This window comes from Bacillus rossius, chromosome 7 (assembly GCF_032445375.1).
Source record: "Bacillus rossius redtenbacheri isolate Brsri chromosome 7, Brsri_v3, whole genome shotgun sequence".
NCBI classification, from domain to species: Eukaryota; Metazoa; Arthropoda; class Insecta; order Phasmatodea; family Bacillidae; genus Bacillus; species Bacillus rossius.
Window position 1 is genome coordinate 5,985,931 of NC_086335.1, and position 21,437 is coordinate 6,007,367.

The 21,437-nt window shown below is 40.0% G+C and overlaps 1 protein-coding gene across 2 annotated transcripts in view; it reads left to right on the forward strand.

The window, feature by feature from the left end:
* The window catches only part of LOC134533654 (pyruvate dehydrogenase phosphatase regulatory subunit, mitochondrial), a 194,173-nt gene that overhangs the window by 164,372 nt on the left and 8,364 nt on the right, over positions 1-21,437 (forward strand). Inside the window, exons 13-15 of one of the 2 annotated variants that reach the window (XM_063371192.1) lie at positions 3,767-4,012; positions 11,849-12,049; positions 16,841-17,045. In XM_063371192.1, the coding sequence (XP_063227262.1) occupies positions 3,767-4,012; positions 11,849-12,049; positions 16,841-17,041 (648 nt within the window). In that variant the 3' untranslated portion in view covers positions 17,042-17,045. The remainder of the gene's footprint in view (positions 1-3,766; positions 4,013-11,848; positions 12,050-16,840; positions 17,046-21,437) is intronic. The other variant, XM_063371193.1, reaches the window with a different exon arrangement.

Sequence of the window (21,437 nt, forward strand, 5' to 3'; positions counted from 1 at the left end):
ATGTACAGAAAAATAAATTTCAGAACAGTGTTACCTTATGTTTTAGTGTTTGGTAAAGATTACGATGTTTGACCAATGACATAATAACAAAAACTTTCATGATATAAGTACACATCACCAGCATGAAATTAAAATTTAAAAAAAAAAAAAAAGCAGTCATAGGGATTGTCGACAGAATTGAAAACTTGAAACTTTGTTTTTAAATGTGTAATATGAAATTATTTCCACGTCCAATGTACGTAAGAAAATTATTTTTGTATTATGTATATCACTAGCATGTCGATGACACGAACCAATAAATTTTGCCCCTACCAATAATAACTTTAGAACTAGTAGAAATTAAGTTTTATCATTGAAAAAAGGAAAAAAAAAATTATGAATTTAAATCCAAAAATAATCAACATTCACTACGTAAATAAACAAAAGAAAAACGCTGAACGCGGTCAATTTAACTTCACGTACTGCTACTACAGCATGTCGGTGATGCGAACTACTCACAAGATTTTACCCACCCAAAAAGAGTCCAACACGCACAATATACAGTCGAGTACATATATACAAAGTATTAGTGTGTACATGCGTATACATGTACACAGGCCGCTGCGCGTCATCAGTCTGGCGCAACACGTCACTAGCATGACAGTGACGCGAACCCATAAGTTTTGCCCCTACCAAAAATCGCTCATCGCAGCTAAAGAAGGTTTCACTTTAAACCTTACAGTAAAACTTTTTTGTTGCGACCCCATTTATTGCGACCACCTCTCTATTACAACCCGATTTCGAAGAACCGTGAAAAAATTTCCGAAAATCCGAAGAAAATCGGACAGAAAATAAGTTTCTTGTGTTGAGTACAGTAGAATCCCGCTGATGCGACCCCTCACGGTTTCCGGAAAAACGGACTTATAAACGGAATGGTCGCAATAGAGAATTCGGGCCAATTTTTACCCCACCCCCAAATATATCCAAATACTGTACATAAAATACTCGCGCTAAATGAATTCGCGTCACGTGAGTTCGGCTATGCTAGCCGGCTGGTGGTTATTTTCGTTCAAAACTTGGCGAAGGAACTTGTGCGAATCAGGTAGAAAACATTCGGCTATAAACAAAAGATATAAGAACAATGCTATCCTGAAATGCTGTGACATGTTTTTGGAGTAGATAATCACAGCGACAGACTGACAGGATGCGCTCCTGCCCTTGCCGTCAGCGATGTTTATTTTGACAGCTAAAGCAATTATCTTTTCCACGTCCCTTCGCAGCGTAAAAAAAAAAAAGAAGAAGAAAACACGTTGGAGTGCAGACTGAAAAGTAACTACAGTATGCAGTAAAATAAATATATTTACGGCCCTGCTAAATTTTTATATTCAATAAAATTCGAGGTATTAGTGATTTTTCAGCAGAAACTGCTGTGTGACTAATAAACATCATCATAATGTATCATAATAACTTAAACTTATAAAGTATTTATTAACGGCGAAGGACAGTCGTATAAGCCCATAAAAATATTTATTTTACCGAGAATGGACTGTACAACCTGGCTTTTGTCGCACGCGGTGTGGGAGGGGGGGAGGATGCTGACAGTTTCTCACACAGAAGGTTGAAATAAGGGAGGGAATGTGTTGAAATGTTATTTGATAAAGGGGGCGGGGTGTTTTTACATGGTTTGTGGCTCTGGGACGGATGAGCCTTGAAGAATTAGCAGGGGATGGAGAGGTAAGCGTCACGTCACGTATGACGTCAAGCCGCCGCTACCGCCAGCCTGGCCGGACGAATTACTTAAGCTCTCGCAGAAGCTACCACAGCGCGGGTAAGATAACATGACAGCTGAGACGGCGTTTCGTGCGATAGTGGACGCGCCGATCTCGGCTAGACACTGCCGCGTGGATAGCCTAGAGGGGTGGTATCTAATTTTAGCCGTCTTTTGTATACCTGCCTGCTTACAGTACAGCTCCCGCCAAGATAAATGTGAACACATAGCGCCCAACAAAGTGTAACAGACTTGTTTTTCAGCCGATTTTACTCAAATTTTCGACTTTCTCTGCTTAAATTTTTCACGGTTTCTCAAAAAACGGTTGTATAAACGGAATGGACGCATCAGAAGGGGGTCGCATCGGCGGGATTCTACTGTAGCGTGTTACTGCGTTTCTCTTGCCCAGTCCTGTACTTCCGTAGCCAGCGCATATCTAAAAATAGATACCACTTCCTGTCGACCGCTGTCAGCGCTTGACAACCCTTATTCCACGTCCCTTTGCCGGCAGGGTGCAGATAAAGGTTTTTGTGGCAACGTGTTTACGTTTAACTTTTTGCGAGTGTCTAGTGTGGTACGCAGTTAAGGCAAAGCTACATGCTGGATTTCTCTTGATTTTGATTACTATCGGTTGACAATAAACAGCGACCGACTGGATGCACACCTGCCTCGACTCGTTTTAGCTGCCGCAGCGATGTTTATTTTGACAGCTCAAGCAATTATCTTTTCCCGTGGGTTGATAGAAAAAGGTCGCTTCACACAGCATAAAAAAAAGGCTACGCCACTTATTCCCCACGCAGGAAACACACTGGCTGCCGTCTGTCTCCCCCATATTTATCTTTCTTCTAACATTCCACGTCTCACCTCTCGCGCGAGCAATAACGAAGCGACCACGCATTGGACCGTTTTATGCTTTGTTTGGTGACAGCAGTTTGATTTTATTCTGTATATTCCTTTTCATAGGACCCTTGCTATTAAAATACATTTATATTTAAGTTTGAAAGCTTGTAAATTCCTTGCCAGAGATGACTGAACTCGAACTTAGTGTGAAAAGTGACATATTTTGACCCCTCCCTCACCCCTTTATACCCAATTTTACGGGAGAAGGGAGGGTGAAGTGAGCATTTTCTCACTGAAGGTTTTTTCAAAGGAAGCGAAGTTGGGGTGTTATAAGGGAGGACACTAGATGGTTTGTGTGTCTGGGAGGGATGAGCTAGCCTTGAAGAATGTTACCGAGGGGAAGGAGGGGTGAGCTTATGCGTCATGAAGCCGCTGCTGCCAGCCAGCCGGGCGAGCTTCGTGTGCGCCCACTCGCGTTGCAGAACCTACTGCTGCCATATTTTTAAAGGAAATGTCCCATTATTTTTTTGTTATTCTTACATGAACATTTTTGGAGGTATTAAATCCGACACAAAAATACGCTGTGTGTTAAAATTAACAGATTTAATGATCTTTCATTTCTTTTTTTTTTTTAATTTTTTTCTTCAGATTTTCACATTTTGTTCAAAATGTCCAATTATTTGACGGTTCCCGAGAATGTATTTGTAAAATCACTGCTTCGTTAAATCCGTGGTTCGTGACATCGGGGTTCTAGTGTTTTTAACTACGGCAAGCAGAAAACGTACATGTAAACTAACCACTAAATATAAACTGTGTTTTGACATATTTTCTTTAGAGTGGCCTGTAGGGCGACGAACTTGTCATGAAGGTTGAAGTGGGTTTAAGCAAAGCCGTCTAGCATTGTGAGTGACAGCATCCTGCCATTGTACGGCTGGTTTCTTAGCGAGTAGCGGTTTGGTTATGGTGGGGGGGGGTGACGGGGGGGGGGGGGGGTGTTCAAAAGAACTGAAAATTTCGGAAAACATCTATTATGACCCCCCCCCCCTCTATTACGACCCTATTCCTGGGAACCGTTAGGGGTCGTTTCAGAGAGGTTTGACTGTAGTAATAAATACACTGTTTGATGATGTAATGTTTGAAAAGAACTGTAACTGGGAACACGAGCCTGTGTCTGTGCAGTTGGCGCTGCACGTGCACACTCAGCTGGTGGAGGCGGGAGCGCAGTTCGGGCTGCGGCACGCCGGCTACTACGCCATGAGGGCGCTGCGAGTGGAGCGCTTCTACGCCTTCTGGGGCCAGGACCTGGACACCACCACCACGCCCCTGGAGTGCGGCCGCTCCTGGAGGGTCAAGTTCGAGGTCAGCCCCATTGTCACGTTCCGCCCGAGCCGAGCGTGCAAGAAAATCTTCTATAATATCAAACAGGTTAAGACGGGCTTTTTAAAAGCAGCAATTTAAAAAAATTTGATTTAATCGTCCAATTTTGTCATTTCATATTAACAATTTATTGACATTGATTTGATTTCTATAACTAATTGTTCGTGATTATATTCAAACAAATTATTTAAATTAAATTTGCAAAAATTGTAAATAATATTTGAAAATTGAAAAGTATATTTTTTATCAGTTATTTTTCTTATGACGTTATCACGTAAAATTATCGTCCGTAAACCGACTTTACAGACAACCCCCTTTTTTATTGTAACATTACTGAGTAATTTTATAATTGTCTATTGGTTTCCTCAGTTTGTCACACATTCCTAGTGAGACTTCAATCTTCACGCTACGGCAGAGGTTGGACCGGGGCCTGCTGGCAGCACTCAGGGGAGGCTGAGGGGTAGCACCGGGTAGCACCGGGTAGCGGACTGGGATCTCGAGCAGCATGCTGGTGCGCCCGAGCTGACGGCTACTGGTCATAATGCCTAACGAGCGGCTGGGTTCTTCTGTGGTCCGTGCATGAAGATGTGTCCGAGGAGAGTCGTGCGTGGTGCGTTCTCAAGCTGCGAGCGAGCACAACATGGTGCTGCACATCCTGGGGGTTCAAGGACAAGTGTCACCTGTACAGCTGACGGCATTATAGTTGATGCAACATAACTCCGAGCCTGGGTGACGGTTAGAAAATCGTTGTGTGTTTGTGAGTCCCGACATTGGAGAAGGCAGACGTGGCGTGGCAGTGAGAGATAATGCGTAACTTGATAACAGGAGCTACACACTACTGCACAGAGTGAAAACTTAGTCCTTCGGTGAAATCCGACGAATACGTTCGTTAACACATCCGTGGTACTTACTAAACGTTTTCGTTTACAGTTTGGATTTGAGGTTTGTGTGCATGTAGTGTATCACTTTTGTTCAGAGCCAGTGTTGCATACCTATGTAGTGCAGTACTTCAGTAAAGTACAACTTTATACATAAAATGCCTCCAGTGTTGTCAAAAGTTAAGAGTAAAAACTGCACTCGCAGGCGTGGGAAATCGTCTATAACGTTCTGCAGTTTATGGAAAATGAAGCGCGATTGCAGGAACCCTCCATTTCACTAGAGAAAGCACAGCTGAGAACAGCTAAGGCGACGGGTGTGTCTCGCATGACTGTACAAACAATTAAAAGGAAGGCTAAGAGGAATGAAGCTGGTGAAGGAACATCTTTCGAGACGCCCAACAAGAAGCGAAAGAAAACATGTAAACACGAACTTGACACCTTTGATGAAGCTGTGGTACGACGTACTGTGTACAATTGTTACTTACTTGAAAAACGTGTGCCGACTGTCGAAACTGTACGACGTAAACTAAAGAATGACATCAATTACCAAGGTAGCAATACAAGCTTAAGGACGACTTTGAAGAAGCTAGGATTCAGGTGGCAGAAAACCAAATCGCTGTGCTTACTTTTAATAGAAAAATCAGATATTCGGCAAAAACGTATAGAATATCTCAAGAGTATGCGTCAATATAGAAACGATGAACGCACAATTATATACATGGATGAGTCGTACATATTGTCGTCTCATGTAAAAAATAAAATGTGGAGTGACATGTCCTCAAATGGTTTACTAGTGCCTGTCGCGAAGGGTCAGAGATTAATAATGATTCATGCAGGAGGCGAAAAGGGTTTTATCCCAAATTCTCTTGCAATGTGGAAGTCGCACTAGGCAACAGGGGATTATCACAAAAACATGAATAAAGATAATTATGAAAAATGGCTCACCGAACAATTAATACCAAATCTTCCACCAAACAGTGTTGTTGTAATAAAACGCCTACCTCCAGCTCGACAAAATCGGAAATGCAGCAGTGGTTAAGTAAAGAGAATATTTCCTTTACTAGCGACATGCTCAAACCAAACTTGTATAACCTCATAAAGAAGCACAAACCTTCGCACGTGCAGTACTCGGCAGACAGACTATTGGTAAATAGTGGCCACACATTACTTCGTATGCCCCCTTATCATCCGGATTTGAATCCGATAGAAAGCATATTGGCTAAAGTTAAAGGAGAAGTCGCTTCAAGAAATGTTACTTGCAATCTGGCAAATGTAAAAAAACTTTGCGAGGAGATATTTACCCGAATGGGTCCAGAAGATTGGATACCGATTTGCAATTACGTCAAGACACTCGAGAACGAATACTGGGATAAGGATGTGCGTTTTGACATTGAAATTGATAAAGTGATTGTTCAGTTAGGTGATGCAAACAGTGACAGCAGTGACGTTTACACATCAAACTCTTCGGATGGAACAGTCAGTGGCGTTGAAGAACTGAGGTAGTGCTTGGAACGTCAGTGGTAAGTGGTCAATGTTTTCTGCTTTTCTCTACCTGATGTGCAAGGTCGCCGTATCTGCTTATACCCCCTCCTCATCCACCCGCCCCCCAACACGTGTTGCAGTCCCTACTCCTCATGGGTGACATAGCTCAAGCTCGGAGTTATATTGCGCCTAGTGTACTATACGGTTTTTCAAACAAGGCAGCATATTATATATGAGCTTGCAAGACAAGATGAGCTTCCTAACCGGGTACTTTGATTTTAACTTCTTTTGGTGAACTTATTTTCATGAACTACTAATTGCACTCACTGACTATTGCCTTGAACGGTATGCTAGCTTATCATTGGTCAGATGAGGTAACTGCCTTATACTCGTCCATTGTTCATGAGTGTCTCTGGTAAGTAGCAAGCAGGGTATCGTAGAATTTACCTTAGAGATTGAACTGACTTATTTTTGACTTACCTAGATGCATATTGGATATTCACAAAATAACTGACTTGTTCATTATTTCATAAATTTTTTTTTTCTATTTGTGCAAAAAAAGAAGACAGTACTGATCAGTATTTAAAGTTAAGCAAACTATTAACAATTTTTGTAGTACTCATTTAGTGTTTTTTTTTTATGTTTGCTGTGCTTGGTATTATTTGAATGAATTTGATGTGATCTCCTTGCTTGATGTGTATCTAAATGCAAAGGAAAGTAGGTAAGAGGTCTATCACAGTGTACCTGAACACATGAAGACTATCACACTATCGCCCACATGGCTTGCAGGTCAGAAGGGAGGTGTGACTGTGATGTGGTGAGAACCACAGGCAGGGGCCTCAAGCGAGGATCCTCGCCTTGACTTGCGGAAACATCCAGGTCTACAATAGTGAGTGGTTCACGCAAAGTGAATTATTGGCAGGAACATGACAAACAGTATGCAGGTAGTGCTAGTGGCAGGTAGTGACGGTGGCAGGTAGTGATAGTGGCCGCTGGCCACCAAGCTGTAAGCAATAACCAGTAAGTACATGCTCTAGAATGAGTACTTCCCGTGACACCACAATGTACGTCAAAATATAAGCAGTAACAATATCTGTGCATGTGTTTTTTGATTAGCATGCAATTAAAATTTTTCATTGTCTGACTGGATGCAAATTAAAATACTTGTTGAGTAGTTTCATCACTTTTTAAAACATTCTAAGCCAACAACAGAATATCTGGTCTTGCTAGTTGTAGATGGCCACTCTACCCACACTACAAATATTGAGTTAATTGACCTGGCTCGGCCAAATGACACGACGGCGACATTGAAGCCGCAGACTGCAGCTGCTAGACGTGACATTCACGAGGCCGTTGAATACTTTGTATGTTGAAGCAATTCAAAAATGGTTGAGGAACAGTCCAAGGTGGGTGGGTACTCAATTTCATGTTGACAGACTTTCCGGAGAAGCCTACTTGAAGGCTTCAACACCAGAAAATGCCATAAATGACTTTTCAAGAAATGTGGCATTGAACCACTTGAGGCAGACATCTTCAAAGAAAAAGATGTTCTTGCTGCTGAGTGGCCCTCGAGATGTTGCACCATCATAGCTATACCTGTGCAGCCGGCTCGTCCCGTGTCAGCTCTCCCCCGCAGTCTGTGCCGCGTGCAGGCCTGACAGCAACGGCCAAAAGAAAGACTCCACGGAGATTATGACAATAAGTCCATAAGTTGCAAAAGATGAAAGAGAAGCAAAAGAGAAAAAAGCTGACAAACATAAAGTGGCTGATGAGGAGAAGGGAAACAATGTCAGAAAGAAAGCCACTAAGCGCAGGAAAACTAACCCGAGAATATGGTAGTTTTAAGGTGGTGACGTTGATGAACAAGATGTAGAGTGCCTCTACTGAACAAAAGGGTTTCAGCTTCAATATCACAAGAACAGCATCATGATCGCAAGAACAAGAGATCCAGTGTCAAATGAGTTTCTTTTGGGCCATGAACTCTGTGCTGGAATTGAAGAAAACAGCCTTTCTTTTATTTGCGAAATTTGGAAGTAGGCTAATTTTTATTTAAAGAATAGGCCATTATTTAAAGTATTTGAACTTTTGCAACTTGTTTGTAATTTTGTAAAAGAGTATTATTTAGACTACCTTAATTAACATTTTGTACTTATCCAATTTCTTCCATGGTGTCTTTCTATGACTTCATTTATTTCCAAGCTATTTTGGCAAGTGTTAGAAATTTCTGTAACTTTTATATAAATTATATACATTATTTTTTTAATTTATCACTTATTTTTTGACTTTGAAGTTGTGGCCACTTTGCCTGAGCATGACGGGCAATACTGCCATTTAGGTAATTTTTGTAAAATGTATTTTATCAGGTACTTAATGTATTCTTAAGGTGACTGAAAAATTGTATTATGGTCTATGATAGTTGAAGTATAGTAACTACTAATTTTTATGTCTTTACGTTGATTGAGTCATTTTAAAAATTAGCAACAATTAGCGTGGCCACTTTGCCCATCTCTCCGATACAAGCAATGGATGCACTTATTGAATTTCTTCTCATAAACAAAAATTAATTCAACAGTTATGATCTCATAGTGTATTAATTTAAATAGGGCTGCATTATGACTATGAGTAATATTACACAGTAACTAATTTCAAGTAATTTTTGAATAGTCCAAAAAATTTGTTTTAGTTAAATCAATCATATTTAAGGAAAATTGTAATTTGAGTGAATTTAAATGAGTCCGTGTTTTGAATAATGTTGTATTAATATTTGATTAATAATATTTTTTATTAATTTTAAATTTTTTCCCATTAAAATCGGATAATAATTACCTTTTTTAAGATGGTGACCATAACGAAACGTGCAACTTTTTTTATATAGTATTTTATTAAATTGTGATTAATTAACTTTTTTCATTAATTTTAGAACTTTTTTAAAATCGGATAATAATTACAGATTTTCAATATGGCGGACATGATGTTATACTAACTGGTGATATATATACACACACACACTCCTTGACATAAGTGGTGGGAGGTCAGTCTGCCTGCGGCTTCCGTGGAGGAAGGATCGGGCGCCATTTTTTATTTTTGCCCTCACCAGGTTTGAACCGAGGACTCCATGACGTACGTGTGTTTTTTAAATATTTTTTTATTAAATTTGATTACTTAATTTTTTTAGAATTTTGTCATTAAAATAGGATAAGAACTGAAGATTTTCAAGATGGCGGGCGTAACGAAAAGTGCAACGATCTATAATCCAAGCTGGTGTCTGTAACAAAACAAGCCATGATTTTATCATACACGTCCAAGATGGCGGACATAACGAAAAATTCAACATTTCTAGAATCCAAGATGGCAACCGTAAAGAAATGTACATCACTGTTTTTAAATATTTTTATCAAAATGTTTTAATTACATTTTTTATGAATTTTATAAATTTTCCCAATTTTATAGCATAAAAATTACAGATTTTCAAGATGGCAGGCGTAACGGAAATTGCAACATTACCGTAATAATCCAAGATGGTGGCCATAACACCTTAAAAGTCAAGGGGCGCCTTAGAGCAGCTAGTCACTAAGGAATTAAAGCAATTTTTAGGAATTTTGAAGCCGATGGCATTTTTGAGGACTAAAATGGGAAATTTTCCCACAAAATGGTTTTTTTTACCCTCGAAAATAGGAAATTATTAGGAATTTTTAGTCATTTAGAGTCCAAAATGGCCGCAGCGATGTTGGATGGTGGTTAGGCTGCGGCTCCACAAGCCGAAGCAAGGGATCGGAGGAACATTTATAAACTACTACATATACATACAGCGAAACCCCTTATTTACGTTACCGTTATTTACGTTTTCCCGTTATTTGCACTATATTCTTCAGGTCCCGTTTGGTTCCCATATAGTCCAATACAATACTTTCCCGCGAATTACGTCTCAAAAATCGAATCAATCCCGCTATTTACGTCACGTAACAACCATAAACAACCAGAAAATACCGTGGAGCTAGTAGGCAATGAACATTTTAAATAGCAAAATATACATATTTTATAACATGAAAAGTTGCTTTTATTTCTAAACATGTAATAATTTAAGCCTAGGCGTGTAAAAGTACGAGTAATTATAGCAGGAGACAATCTAAAATGCACGAGGGGAAAACGTAAACTCATGAATGTACAAACATGGCTGCTTGTAAGTTCTGATACTGTATTTATGTCACAACTTAGCCGAAATACTGGTACGAGACATAAACTTCACAAGATAAAATGAGCGGTGTCTTGGTAACTGTTTTATACGTCTTTTATAATTTGGGAAGTATTGTACAGTTGACGCCATATTTTTTAAACTAACCATTTATTTCTGGGGATCGTAAATAATTAATTATTGGTATCAAGACATCATGATAAACGTAAACTTGAACATGTCACGGCAGCGAGAAAACTGGTGCGTATACCAATAAACTGGTATTAGAACTGGACAAAATTGGTACACGGGAGGTGGAGCTTATATTTTTTTCCGCTAAGCTCGCATCTATTGGTTGGCGGCTGATGGCGTCATGAGTCTGGGCGGAGCATAGAGTGCGCATGCACCGCCGCGTCGTTACAGCAGCTGACCGAGTACAATGACCTTTCTCCGCGTTTGGCGCGCTATTGACGGTAAATATTCATCAATTTGCGGCCTTTTCTTAAAAAATTTTTTACTGTGAGCAATGTGTATGTAGCCCGTATTTGTTATAAACCCTGCCGGTTGCAACTGTATTTATAATTTGGAGAGGCAAATAATCTCCTTGAACAGCCAAAAAAGCAAGCAGAAGAAAATTTCAAATTTATTTTTTAGGAAGTAATCAGAAAAACATTTTGGCTTTCATTCTTTTTTTATTTTTGTCAAATGTGGTAAATTAATAATTGATTAAATACTAAAGTAAAATTTGTTGTTAGTGTGTTTGTACCTGCATTGTAGTATGTGCTATTAAACAAAAGGAAAAAAATTCTAAATAAGGTAAACTGTACTCCTTTTTATACTTTTCCCTTTATTTACACTTTCCCGCTTTTTACACTTTTTTACTTTGTCCCCATGAAAAGTGCAAATAAGGGGTTTTGCTGTATATGTGTGTGTGTCTGTGTGTTAATTTAAATTCTTGTTATCCTAAATTACAGTTTTTATGGTTCATTTAAACCATTTGAATAGACATAGGTGAATTCTGTTACAATTTTACTGCTGGAAAATTGAAATTAATTGTTTTGGATAATCTTACGTTTTATTTAACTGGAAACTATGTAGTCCAATATCACATTTATGTATATTCACGTATATGTGAGAAAAAGTGGTACAATATTACATTTTAATAAAATTGGGCAATGCAAATGTAAAAATTACCATTTTTCAGTATATATAATTTAAAAATTTCCACTTAATAAATAAAGTGTTGAAGCAGCTAAGTTGAAGTTATTAATTACACCACACCCAGTAGACAGCAGGTGACCCAGATGTAATCTTAGCTGCAGCCTGATTGTGGGTGCACGACTGTTGGTGCAGAAAGGAGTTGACTTCATCGGGAAGGACGCGTTGCTGAGGCAGCGCGAACTGGGCGTCACGAGGATGTACGTGCAGCTGATCCTGAGTGACCACGACCACGAGGTGGACGTGTGGCCCTGGGGCGGGGAGCCCATATACCGCGACGGCCAGTACGTGGGGGCCACCACCACCACCGGCTATGGCTTCACCTTCAAGAAGCAGGTCAGTTGCACAGTTGCACTCCGTGCCACGAGGTGGACGTGTGGCCCCCGTTAAACAGCATCACAAACTAAGGCACGGGATACGCCCACACCTGGCATACCCATTTACCTCATCTGTCAATGAGCACTACAGAAAAAGTAAGAGCAGCAACTCACAAACACATTTAAAGAAACATACCGTATATACTCGTGTATAGCGCGCCTTTTTTTTCCCCTCAAGGAAAGGAAAAAAAATCAAGGATGCGCGCTATACACGGAAAAAAAGTTAATGGGTGGGGAGGCGGGGAGGAGTGGTAGTCGTTAACTGCCAGGTGATTGTTGACGTTTCTGGCCAGCCCCCACACATACGCACAAGCAACGCCTCTCTTTCACACGCACACACACGCACAGGCAGACGCGCGCGCGGGCAAGCTCGCACATCATGGTCTCTTGTTTATTTTTAGACCTCCCCCCCTTTACAGAAAGCCAGCTCAGCAGCTAGTAAAAAAAGAGAGAGAGAGAGCATGTTATCACCAGTCCCCCGCCCACTTCGCTCCATCGTCCCAGCAGCTTCCTGTGAGTCATCCAGTCCTCCGCGCCAGCTTAGCAACATAGCGTGACGGGAGTGGTGGTGTTTAGTCCTGTCAACTATCAAGTTACTTGATGTTCATAGTCCCATTCCTGCCTGCCTCCCTCCCTCCCGTCCTTGTACCAGTTGTGATGATACAGCGCTTCATTATCTTCCGTCTACACAGCACAGTTTAGCTTGCTCGGTCGTTTCAGATGGTACAGTATGCCACAAAAGTTTTGCTTTCAGGTGGAAGAGTATTTAAGTATTTTCCTGACACATCACCACACATCAATTTAAATAATCATTTGTTTCATAAGTAATTACTTAACAGGTACCACAAAATGTTAGTAAAATTTATTTATGGGAAGAAAATTTTTTTTTTTTGAATTTGTTGCAAAAATCGTGGTGCGCGCTATACACGAGTAAATACGGTAGTTTGTATGGCAGCGACTGAAGCATAAATTCATAATAGGGAAGATATACTACGGTGTCGAATCCAAGAAGTCACTGTCTAACCCAATTACACTTGTCACTGTCCATGCCAAGTGGGTCGCTTCCGTCGCTAAGGGTCATCATCCCAATTAGTCATGTCAAGAGCTGCCGGACGTCTAAGAGTGAGGCAATGCAAACACTCCCTTTTTCGCCCCGAGAAATCCCCACTGCACTTGCGCAGAAACAACGGAAGGGGAAGCCGCAGGTGCATAAAAAAAGTCAGATATCACCGTGATTTTGGGGGGAGAGGGGGAAAACAGGAGGAATAAGAAGGGAGATTAACATGCACTTGACGTCTTTAAACAGGCAGTGAAGCAACCGCTTCATGTTTTATTTCAAGAGTTATGTGTTATGTATATCTTTTATTTTACTGCTAACACATTATTTTCACCTGAACCATAACGTTAATAGTTAAACTCCATACTACTAATTTGAACTAATTGAAGTAGTTGTTGTTTTGACTTACATATTATATATACCCTTTCTGTGAGAGTATATTCATGAGGCCAAGCAATGTAACTCTAAATTTTGTCTTGTGGTCATCTCTGTTCGCAATATAATCTAGAATTTAGTAGGTTGTAGTAAAGCTGGACTTCCAATGTTGAACTTGTGCCGCCAATTATCATTTTTAGGCACAATTTTGAATTTGAATTTTGAAACATAAATTTTATCAGTCATTTTACAGCTAAAACTTAAACTTTTTCCGCTCTCTGTACACTCCCACTTAATCTTGTCAGGCCAGTCTCCCCAATCCATTCCCAGCCCTAGATCTGATTTTGCCGAGTATTTGCGAGCTAGCAGGTGCGCTCGTGTTATCCCCACTTGGATTCACGCCCATCGCCTGTAATTTTCCTCCGCGTTGTGACAAGAAGGGCTATGTCCTGCAAGCTATCAGAGAAGCTTGGTTCTGAGAGCCAGCCTTACGCTGGCGATTTCAGACACAATAACGAGTTGTTTTGCTCAACCGCCCGGCACATCTCCGGACTCTGCCGAGAGAGCTTCCCACTGCCCTAGCACCCCCCCCCCCCCCCCCCCTCCTCTGCATTCTTTCCTGGGAGCACTGCCCAGGGCACTGACCGGCCACCAACCCCAAGGACACCCATTGGTCTTCAAAAGTACCTCCTCTGCCCTCTCGTTGCGGATTTGCGAGTTATTTCCCCTGGATTTTGAATGCCCGCTAAACGCCTGCCCCCTGGCGCCTCATGCCACAAGCAGTGCCCCGTAATTCAAGTCGCCTCGTGCAGGAGATGCGTGAGTCGATCTCTCCTTGTTTCAGACATTCCTCAGTAGGTCGTGCTGCGATAGGCCACTAACACCAACTTCGAGATATCGAAGTTAGTATTTCTCGACCACCCCCTCGGAAATCTTCGGAACCTTTCGGTCCGGAAGCCGAAGTCCCCCCTTTTCTTTTGAAAGAAAGCGCCGTTTTAATTACGAGTCACTACCGCCACGCAGGTACTCCGCGCCGCGCTAGCAGACCACCTCGGATGATAGGCCAGCAAACAGCAAGACATCAGTCGGTCGTCGTAGGAAAATGTAGTCAGCAAGTCCAGGGATGTTGTCCCTAGTCTCTTTCTTCACCTGTAATTAGTGAGTGTTTGCCTAGTAGAAATAGTTATACTTCGCTCAATTTTACTAACTATATTAATTTATGGAAACGTCCGCTGCAACCGCGCGCGTTCGTGAGCTTCGCGTCCTGGCGGGCTACCTCCCTGAGCGCTAGTAGCCACTCCCTGTCTGACAGGGTTCAAGAGCCTGGTGTGGACATGACTATCGCATCCTCGCTTCCTTCCTCGGCGACTCAGGACGGCTAAGGCTCCCTGGTAGCCTGTAACACGTCACCTTCGGCCAGCTAACTTCAAATATCCATACCTCCATATTCTTAGTGAAGTCTACAGCGTGACAATTAGAATATTACGTTGAAGAGACTGGAACATCCTAAATTTTTCCTTACGGGACTTTAATAACTCTAAGCACAAAAAATTAATACCCTGGGATTGTTTATTTTAACCTTTTTATTGTTTCTGATTCTGTTTATCTATGCCAAATGAAACCTAATGTAGTAATATTCAAATTAGGGTCGGCCCATTCATTAAATATCGTTTTAATATATTTGTCAGCCCATTCATTAAATGTTTTAATTTTAATTTTAATATATTTGTCAATACGTATATATAAATTAAGTTACCTTTTAACCTGTTTGTTGAATTCATGTATTGTTTGTTCATGTTAAATTAATTAAAAGTAAAATAAATATAGACGAAATTACGTTTGTTATTATATTGCATTTGAAACAAAAAGATCCACCAGTCTCCCAAAGTTATTTACGTTACACCAGCGAAGGGCAGTGTGTGTGTACCCAACTGGATGGAGGGTGTACCATCTTAGGTGGATACGACCAGTGTCTCCCCAGTCTTCTACACTGCCATTGAGATCTCCAATCCACACCAAGAGGTCAAGTGGGCTTTTGTGCAAAAGAGATTCATAACATAATTGAACATTGTTATATGTACGTGTTTTAGTATCAGTAGTCTACTACATAAATGTTATTTTCTTGGTAAAAAGGAAATAGTAGGTCTCTTAGTTCAAAGGTTATGGTATATTATTGGCGTTGGCCCTGTAATACGTAGAAGTTTTCCTATTGCTTGTAGTTGGCACTATTTTTTTTAAGTAAATTTTTTAATGACTTTTTGATATTTTTCATAATGTTTGGTTTATAATTACAGATTTTTAATATAGCAGCCAATATTGCCTACAGGATGGTGGATGCTTTGATCTGGTGATTGATGGGTAAAAAGTATCATCACGACGACAGTGCACGCCAGCAGATAATGTGTGTAATATGCAACAATAGCGCTCTTAGTATCAAGCATTCAAAACACAGAAGGTGGTAGCGTACTCTAGCAGACGACTTTTACAAAATGTGTCACTGGTACTTCCACTAGCAAGTATTAAAAACAAAAATACTGTCTCGGCCTCCAAACAGGTACTGCTATAAATCCTCCATATGAAAAAAACTGTAAGTCCGAATATGTGTTATTTTTATATATGTATACCTTATTTAGTTATTAGTCGGGTATATGTCTTGATGGCAGTGTGGTCAAAGGAGTAAGTTATTTCATATTAAAGGTCCGACCTGTCATACTTCACTTCTGATGTATGTTAATTGTCTGTAAGGGTCATCAAAACAATGGTAGGTAATGGAACAACGACCTTACATAATTGAGACAAAGCAGTGCTGATGCTTTCTAGGAACAAACAGCATAAAGAGACTTTCTCTTTTGCTGGCAAGCAAGATGGTCGTTGGTTTAGGGGGTGGGGGTGTTGACCTACCGACAAGTCACTTTCAGTTTTGTTATGTCCGGCCAACAGGCCTGACGTGTGTGTTCTGCTCCAACAGTAAAGGAGAGTGGGGGAAGCTAGTGCTTGGATCCCACTGGTGCCATCCTAGTCATTTAAATATCTACATGTCAGCACCATCTATGACTATTGCATAAGTTGAATGAGGGGTAGGAGAAATTTGGGTGATGACCGTAACGAAAAGTGCAACGTTCAGGAGTGCTTGAATGTGTTGGCTGCAAGATTGCATTTGTCGAGACTCGGCGCGACCTACCGAAGAGCGCGTTGAGGCCGTCACGGCCGACAGCGAAACAAGAAGTCAGCACCACGTTAACAGTCTTACAGCCAGGACATAAGCAAGTAGCAGTTACAGTGACAGGGAGGAGAGCCGTGTGGCGTGCGTGCGCGCAGGTGTGCCTGGGCTTCGTGCAGCGCCTGGACGGGCGCGGCCGGCCGGGAGTCGTGACGGCGGAGTACGTGACCTCGGGCAGGTACGAGGTGGACGTGGCGGGGATCCGCTACGAGGCCAAGGTGAACCTGCACTCGCCCAACCTGCCCACCCAGTACCCCGACAAGGAGCGCGGCTCCTACAAGGCCACGCGCCACCACTAGCGCCGTGAGTACCCGCTTTCTAGCCGCTTTCTACCTCCTACATCTAGCTGCATGGAAACATACAAATTTAATTTAAAAAAAAAACAACATATTAATACAGGATATTTACAGGTTACTAAAGTCTTGAAAGTCACGAAAAAGGTACAAAACTGTAGGACTGTTCACAAAAGTCATGAAACAGTAACAAAACTGTACAACTATTCACAAAAGTCACAAAACTGTACGACTGTTCACAAAAGTCATGAAAAAGTAATGAAACTGTACAACTGTTCTCAAAAGTTATGAAAAAGTCCCAAAAATAAACAGAAACTATGCTAGAAGTCACATATTTTTAATACCAACACACACACACACATGTATACCAACATACTCACCAACATATACACATACATACCAACATACCACATACATCATATAACATTCTACATATTATATACAGCACACTCCATACATCATACAACTAGCAAGTCTAAGGAGAAAAAGAGAAGAGAAAAGTTACTTTAAATTAATATTATACATGTTAAAGGGTAGGTTAACAATTCATATGTCATAAGCTTGATGGCAACAAAATGGCATTGTAGTCACTTCTTAAAACTTATGGCGCCATTTAGGGATGGGGCGAATCCTGATTTCCTCGAATCCGAATCCTAACTCAAATCCTCGACTGGAATTGCCGAATCCCGAACCCAAACCCGAATCTTTTAACAGATGATGTCCACATATCTAATGTAAGTGAGATGTATTCTGCTTGCACTAAAAGTCCCTTGACTTTATCACATGTAGTTTGGTACATTTCTGGTATAAGTGTATATAAAGACAAAAATTTTTTCTTGAGAAATTTCAGTTTTAGTACAGATTAGCGGTTAGGATTTTTTCTATAAATAAGCTAGAGGTCTACGAGCCTAAGAATTTTACTTCGAGCCTAGCTCGAGCTTTTGTGTACAGTTACACTTTTGGGAAATTATTTTTATCTTAAACTTAGTATAATGTTTGAATAAAGTATTAAAATGAAGTGGGCTTATTAATTTTGGGTAACTATTTACAGAGTGTGTTTACATTTTGCACTGCTATAAAAAAAATAACATTTTTTTCCATTGAATCTTACCTGTTTCCATTGGTTCATTAGTAACTGATATCATCCAACTAACATAACCAAGTATACCGTATTTACTCGTGTATAGCGCGCCCTCGTGTATAGCGCGCACCACGATTTTTGCAACAAATTCCAAAGAAAAAATTTTTTTTTTCCATAAATAAATTTTACTAACATTTTATGGTACCTGTACGTGTGAAACAAATGATAATTTAAATTGGTGTGTGGTGATGCGTCAGGAAAATACTTAAACTCTGCTGTGTAGACGGAAGATAATGAAGCGCTGTATCGTCACAACTGGTACATAGAGGGAGGGAGGGAGGCAGGCAGGAACGTGACGCGGAGGACTAGATGACTCACCGGTAGCAGCTGCGATGAGGAAGTGAAGGAAGTGGGAGGGGGAATGGCGACAACATTCTTTCTCTCTCTTTTATTTTACTAGCTGCGCTGGCTTTCTGTAGAGGGGGAGGTCTAAAAATAAACAAGAGACGTGCGAGCTTGCGCGCGCACGTGTGTGTGCGAGAGACCAGGTTGTGTGCGTGCGTGCGTGCGTGCGTGCGCGCGGGTGTGGGTGTGTGAAAGAGAGGCCTTGTTGCCTGTGCATATGTGTGGGGGCTGGCCAGAAGCGTCACCCGTCACCCGGCAGTTAATGACTTCCACTCCTCCTCCCCGCCACACCCCCCTTTTTTTTCCCCGTGTATAGCGCGCATCCTTATTTTTTTCCTTTACTTGAGGGGAAAAAAGGGCGCGCTATACACGAGTATATACTGTATGTTTGTGTAAATGTAACATATCTTTGGAAAAATTTCATCTTTGTCAATTTTTCTTAAGTCCTTACTGAGCTTCAACAAACTTAGCACCAAAAATCATGTTTCAACATTTCCACTTTTCAGCACAATAATTCTGAGAGAGATTGTCACAGAGTATTAAATTCTGTTCTTTAATCTATCATGCAGAACAACAATTTGTTCTGCACGTTCAGGAGTTAAATTAGCTCTACGATTGGAGATAGTGTTACCAGCAGAAGAGAAGCGTCACTCGCTGGCAACCTGCTTGGCTGGAATGCTTTAGTAAAATTGCTTAACCTCAAAATTAGTGTCATAAATATCTGTAACTGGTCATTAAAGTTTAATCAATTGAAAGTAATAAAAATAAAAGCATTTTACTTCATTAAATTTACACTTGCAAAAAAAAATACACACAATAAACCTACATGGAAATTAAAGTCTTTTTCAATATCCTGAAGTCTGAAATATGTTTACTCATGTCATTAAATGTAGAGCTGTATTGAAGAAGCCGATTTTGCCAATATTTAGTTGAATCAGCATTTGTGCCGACTTCCGATACAGTACGCTTGTTAATTTTCGGTCAATATTACTGAAAAACGAAAGAGACTGCCATAACCTAAAAATCCATGAGTACCATTTTCACTTTTCGTAGTAGTACTGCATTCTTTCAGATCGCATTATTTCTTAGCAACATGTGCCAACCGTACATATCAAAGTTTAACATCCTTTTTTTTTTTCCAACAATGTTCTTTAATTTAATATGTCATAAATAAATAATACATTACTATCACGGTAAATATACATCTCAGTTGTTACGGTAACTATAGTGCAAATATGGTAGCTATCATGCTTTTGTAGTAATTATGGTATTCTACAAAGAATCTTTAGTTCTTTTTATGGTAATTATCTTAAAATAACTATTGGGTTTGTACTGTAGTTATGGTACATCATCCATATTACTTCGTATGTTGTTGTTCATTTGTCTTTTCTTCATATTTACGTGGGCCATTATTTGAGACAGGAAGTTTCAGAAAAAATTTTAACGGACATTATATCACACATTTAATGGCGTAAATGATGAGACCTCGGCCAATTTAAACGCTTTATACGGAAAAACCTACCATGCGGGACCTCGTAAGCGAGTTTTACTGTATTTTTTCCCCGTAAATAGTAAAAAACCGAATCCTTTGACGAATCCTATATCAGACCCGCCGAACCTTCGACTCCCTAGGATTCGGCGGATATTGGTTTCGGTCGCCCCATCCCTAGCCATTGTATAGTGAGCCATACATCTACAAATTCAAACTCCATGTATACAATGGAGGTCAGTAGATTACAACTGAAAAGAATAGAATGCTTTGCAATAGAAACCAACAAAACACAAAAGAAAACAAAGTTAGTCTTAAAATATAAAATGAAACAACAGAACTCCTTACAACAGCAAACAATGTAATACTGTACAATGAAAACAACAGATCCCAACAAAGTGACTTACAACAAAAAAAACTAACAGAATGCAATCAAAAACACTAAAAACAAAAGAAACTAATAGAATTCCCGTACAGAAAACATTATTAACCAACAGAATATAACTGAAAACACTACAAAACAACTCAATTCTTTTCAACAGAAACTAACAGTGACCAAGAAAATGCAATGAAAAACATTAGAAAACAACATACTGCAAAGAAGTGATTTCCAACAGAAACCAACAATAGAAGTTACTAAATAAAAACTGAAAACAAGAAAAAGCTATTCAATAGAAAACACTTAAACCCAAAGAAAACCATGTAAGTCACTAAAATACAATGTAAAATAAAAGAACTCCTTAAAACAGAAGCCAATGAAATACAACAGAATACGATTGAAAACAACAGACCCTAACAGGGTGACTTAACAACAAAAAAACCAACAGAATACAATCAAAAACACTATAAAATAACAGAAACCAATAGATTTCCTTGCTACAGAAAACATAACAAACCAACAGAATGCAATGAAAAATACTAGAAAATAACAGAATGCTTTACACCAGAAACTAACAGACTATAATGAATATTAATAGAAAACAGCAGATTCCAACAGAGTGAGTGTTTAACATCAGAAACCAACAAAATACAATGGAAGTCACTAAAATACAACAGGAAACTGCCACAGAACTCCTTACTATAGAAACCAATACAATTGAAAACACTCAAATACAACATTAATAGAATGTCTTACAGTAGAAATCACCATCAACCAACAAAATCCAACAGATACAATGGAAAACACCAAAACCCAATAGGGCAATAGAAACCAGTATACTGTTTCACAACAGAAAACAAAACCCAACAGATTCTGTTCAAAATTAGTTCACAACTGAATCCAATCAAAACCGGTGATTTTAGTGTGTTTTGACAATATAAACCGACAGAATACATTGACATTTTTTTCATTTGTGAACCAATTCCTCCCAATAGAAACCATTGAAACCCAATACAGCCCTATTGTATTTACAACAGGAAACATTGAG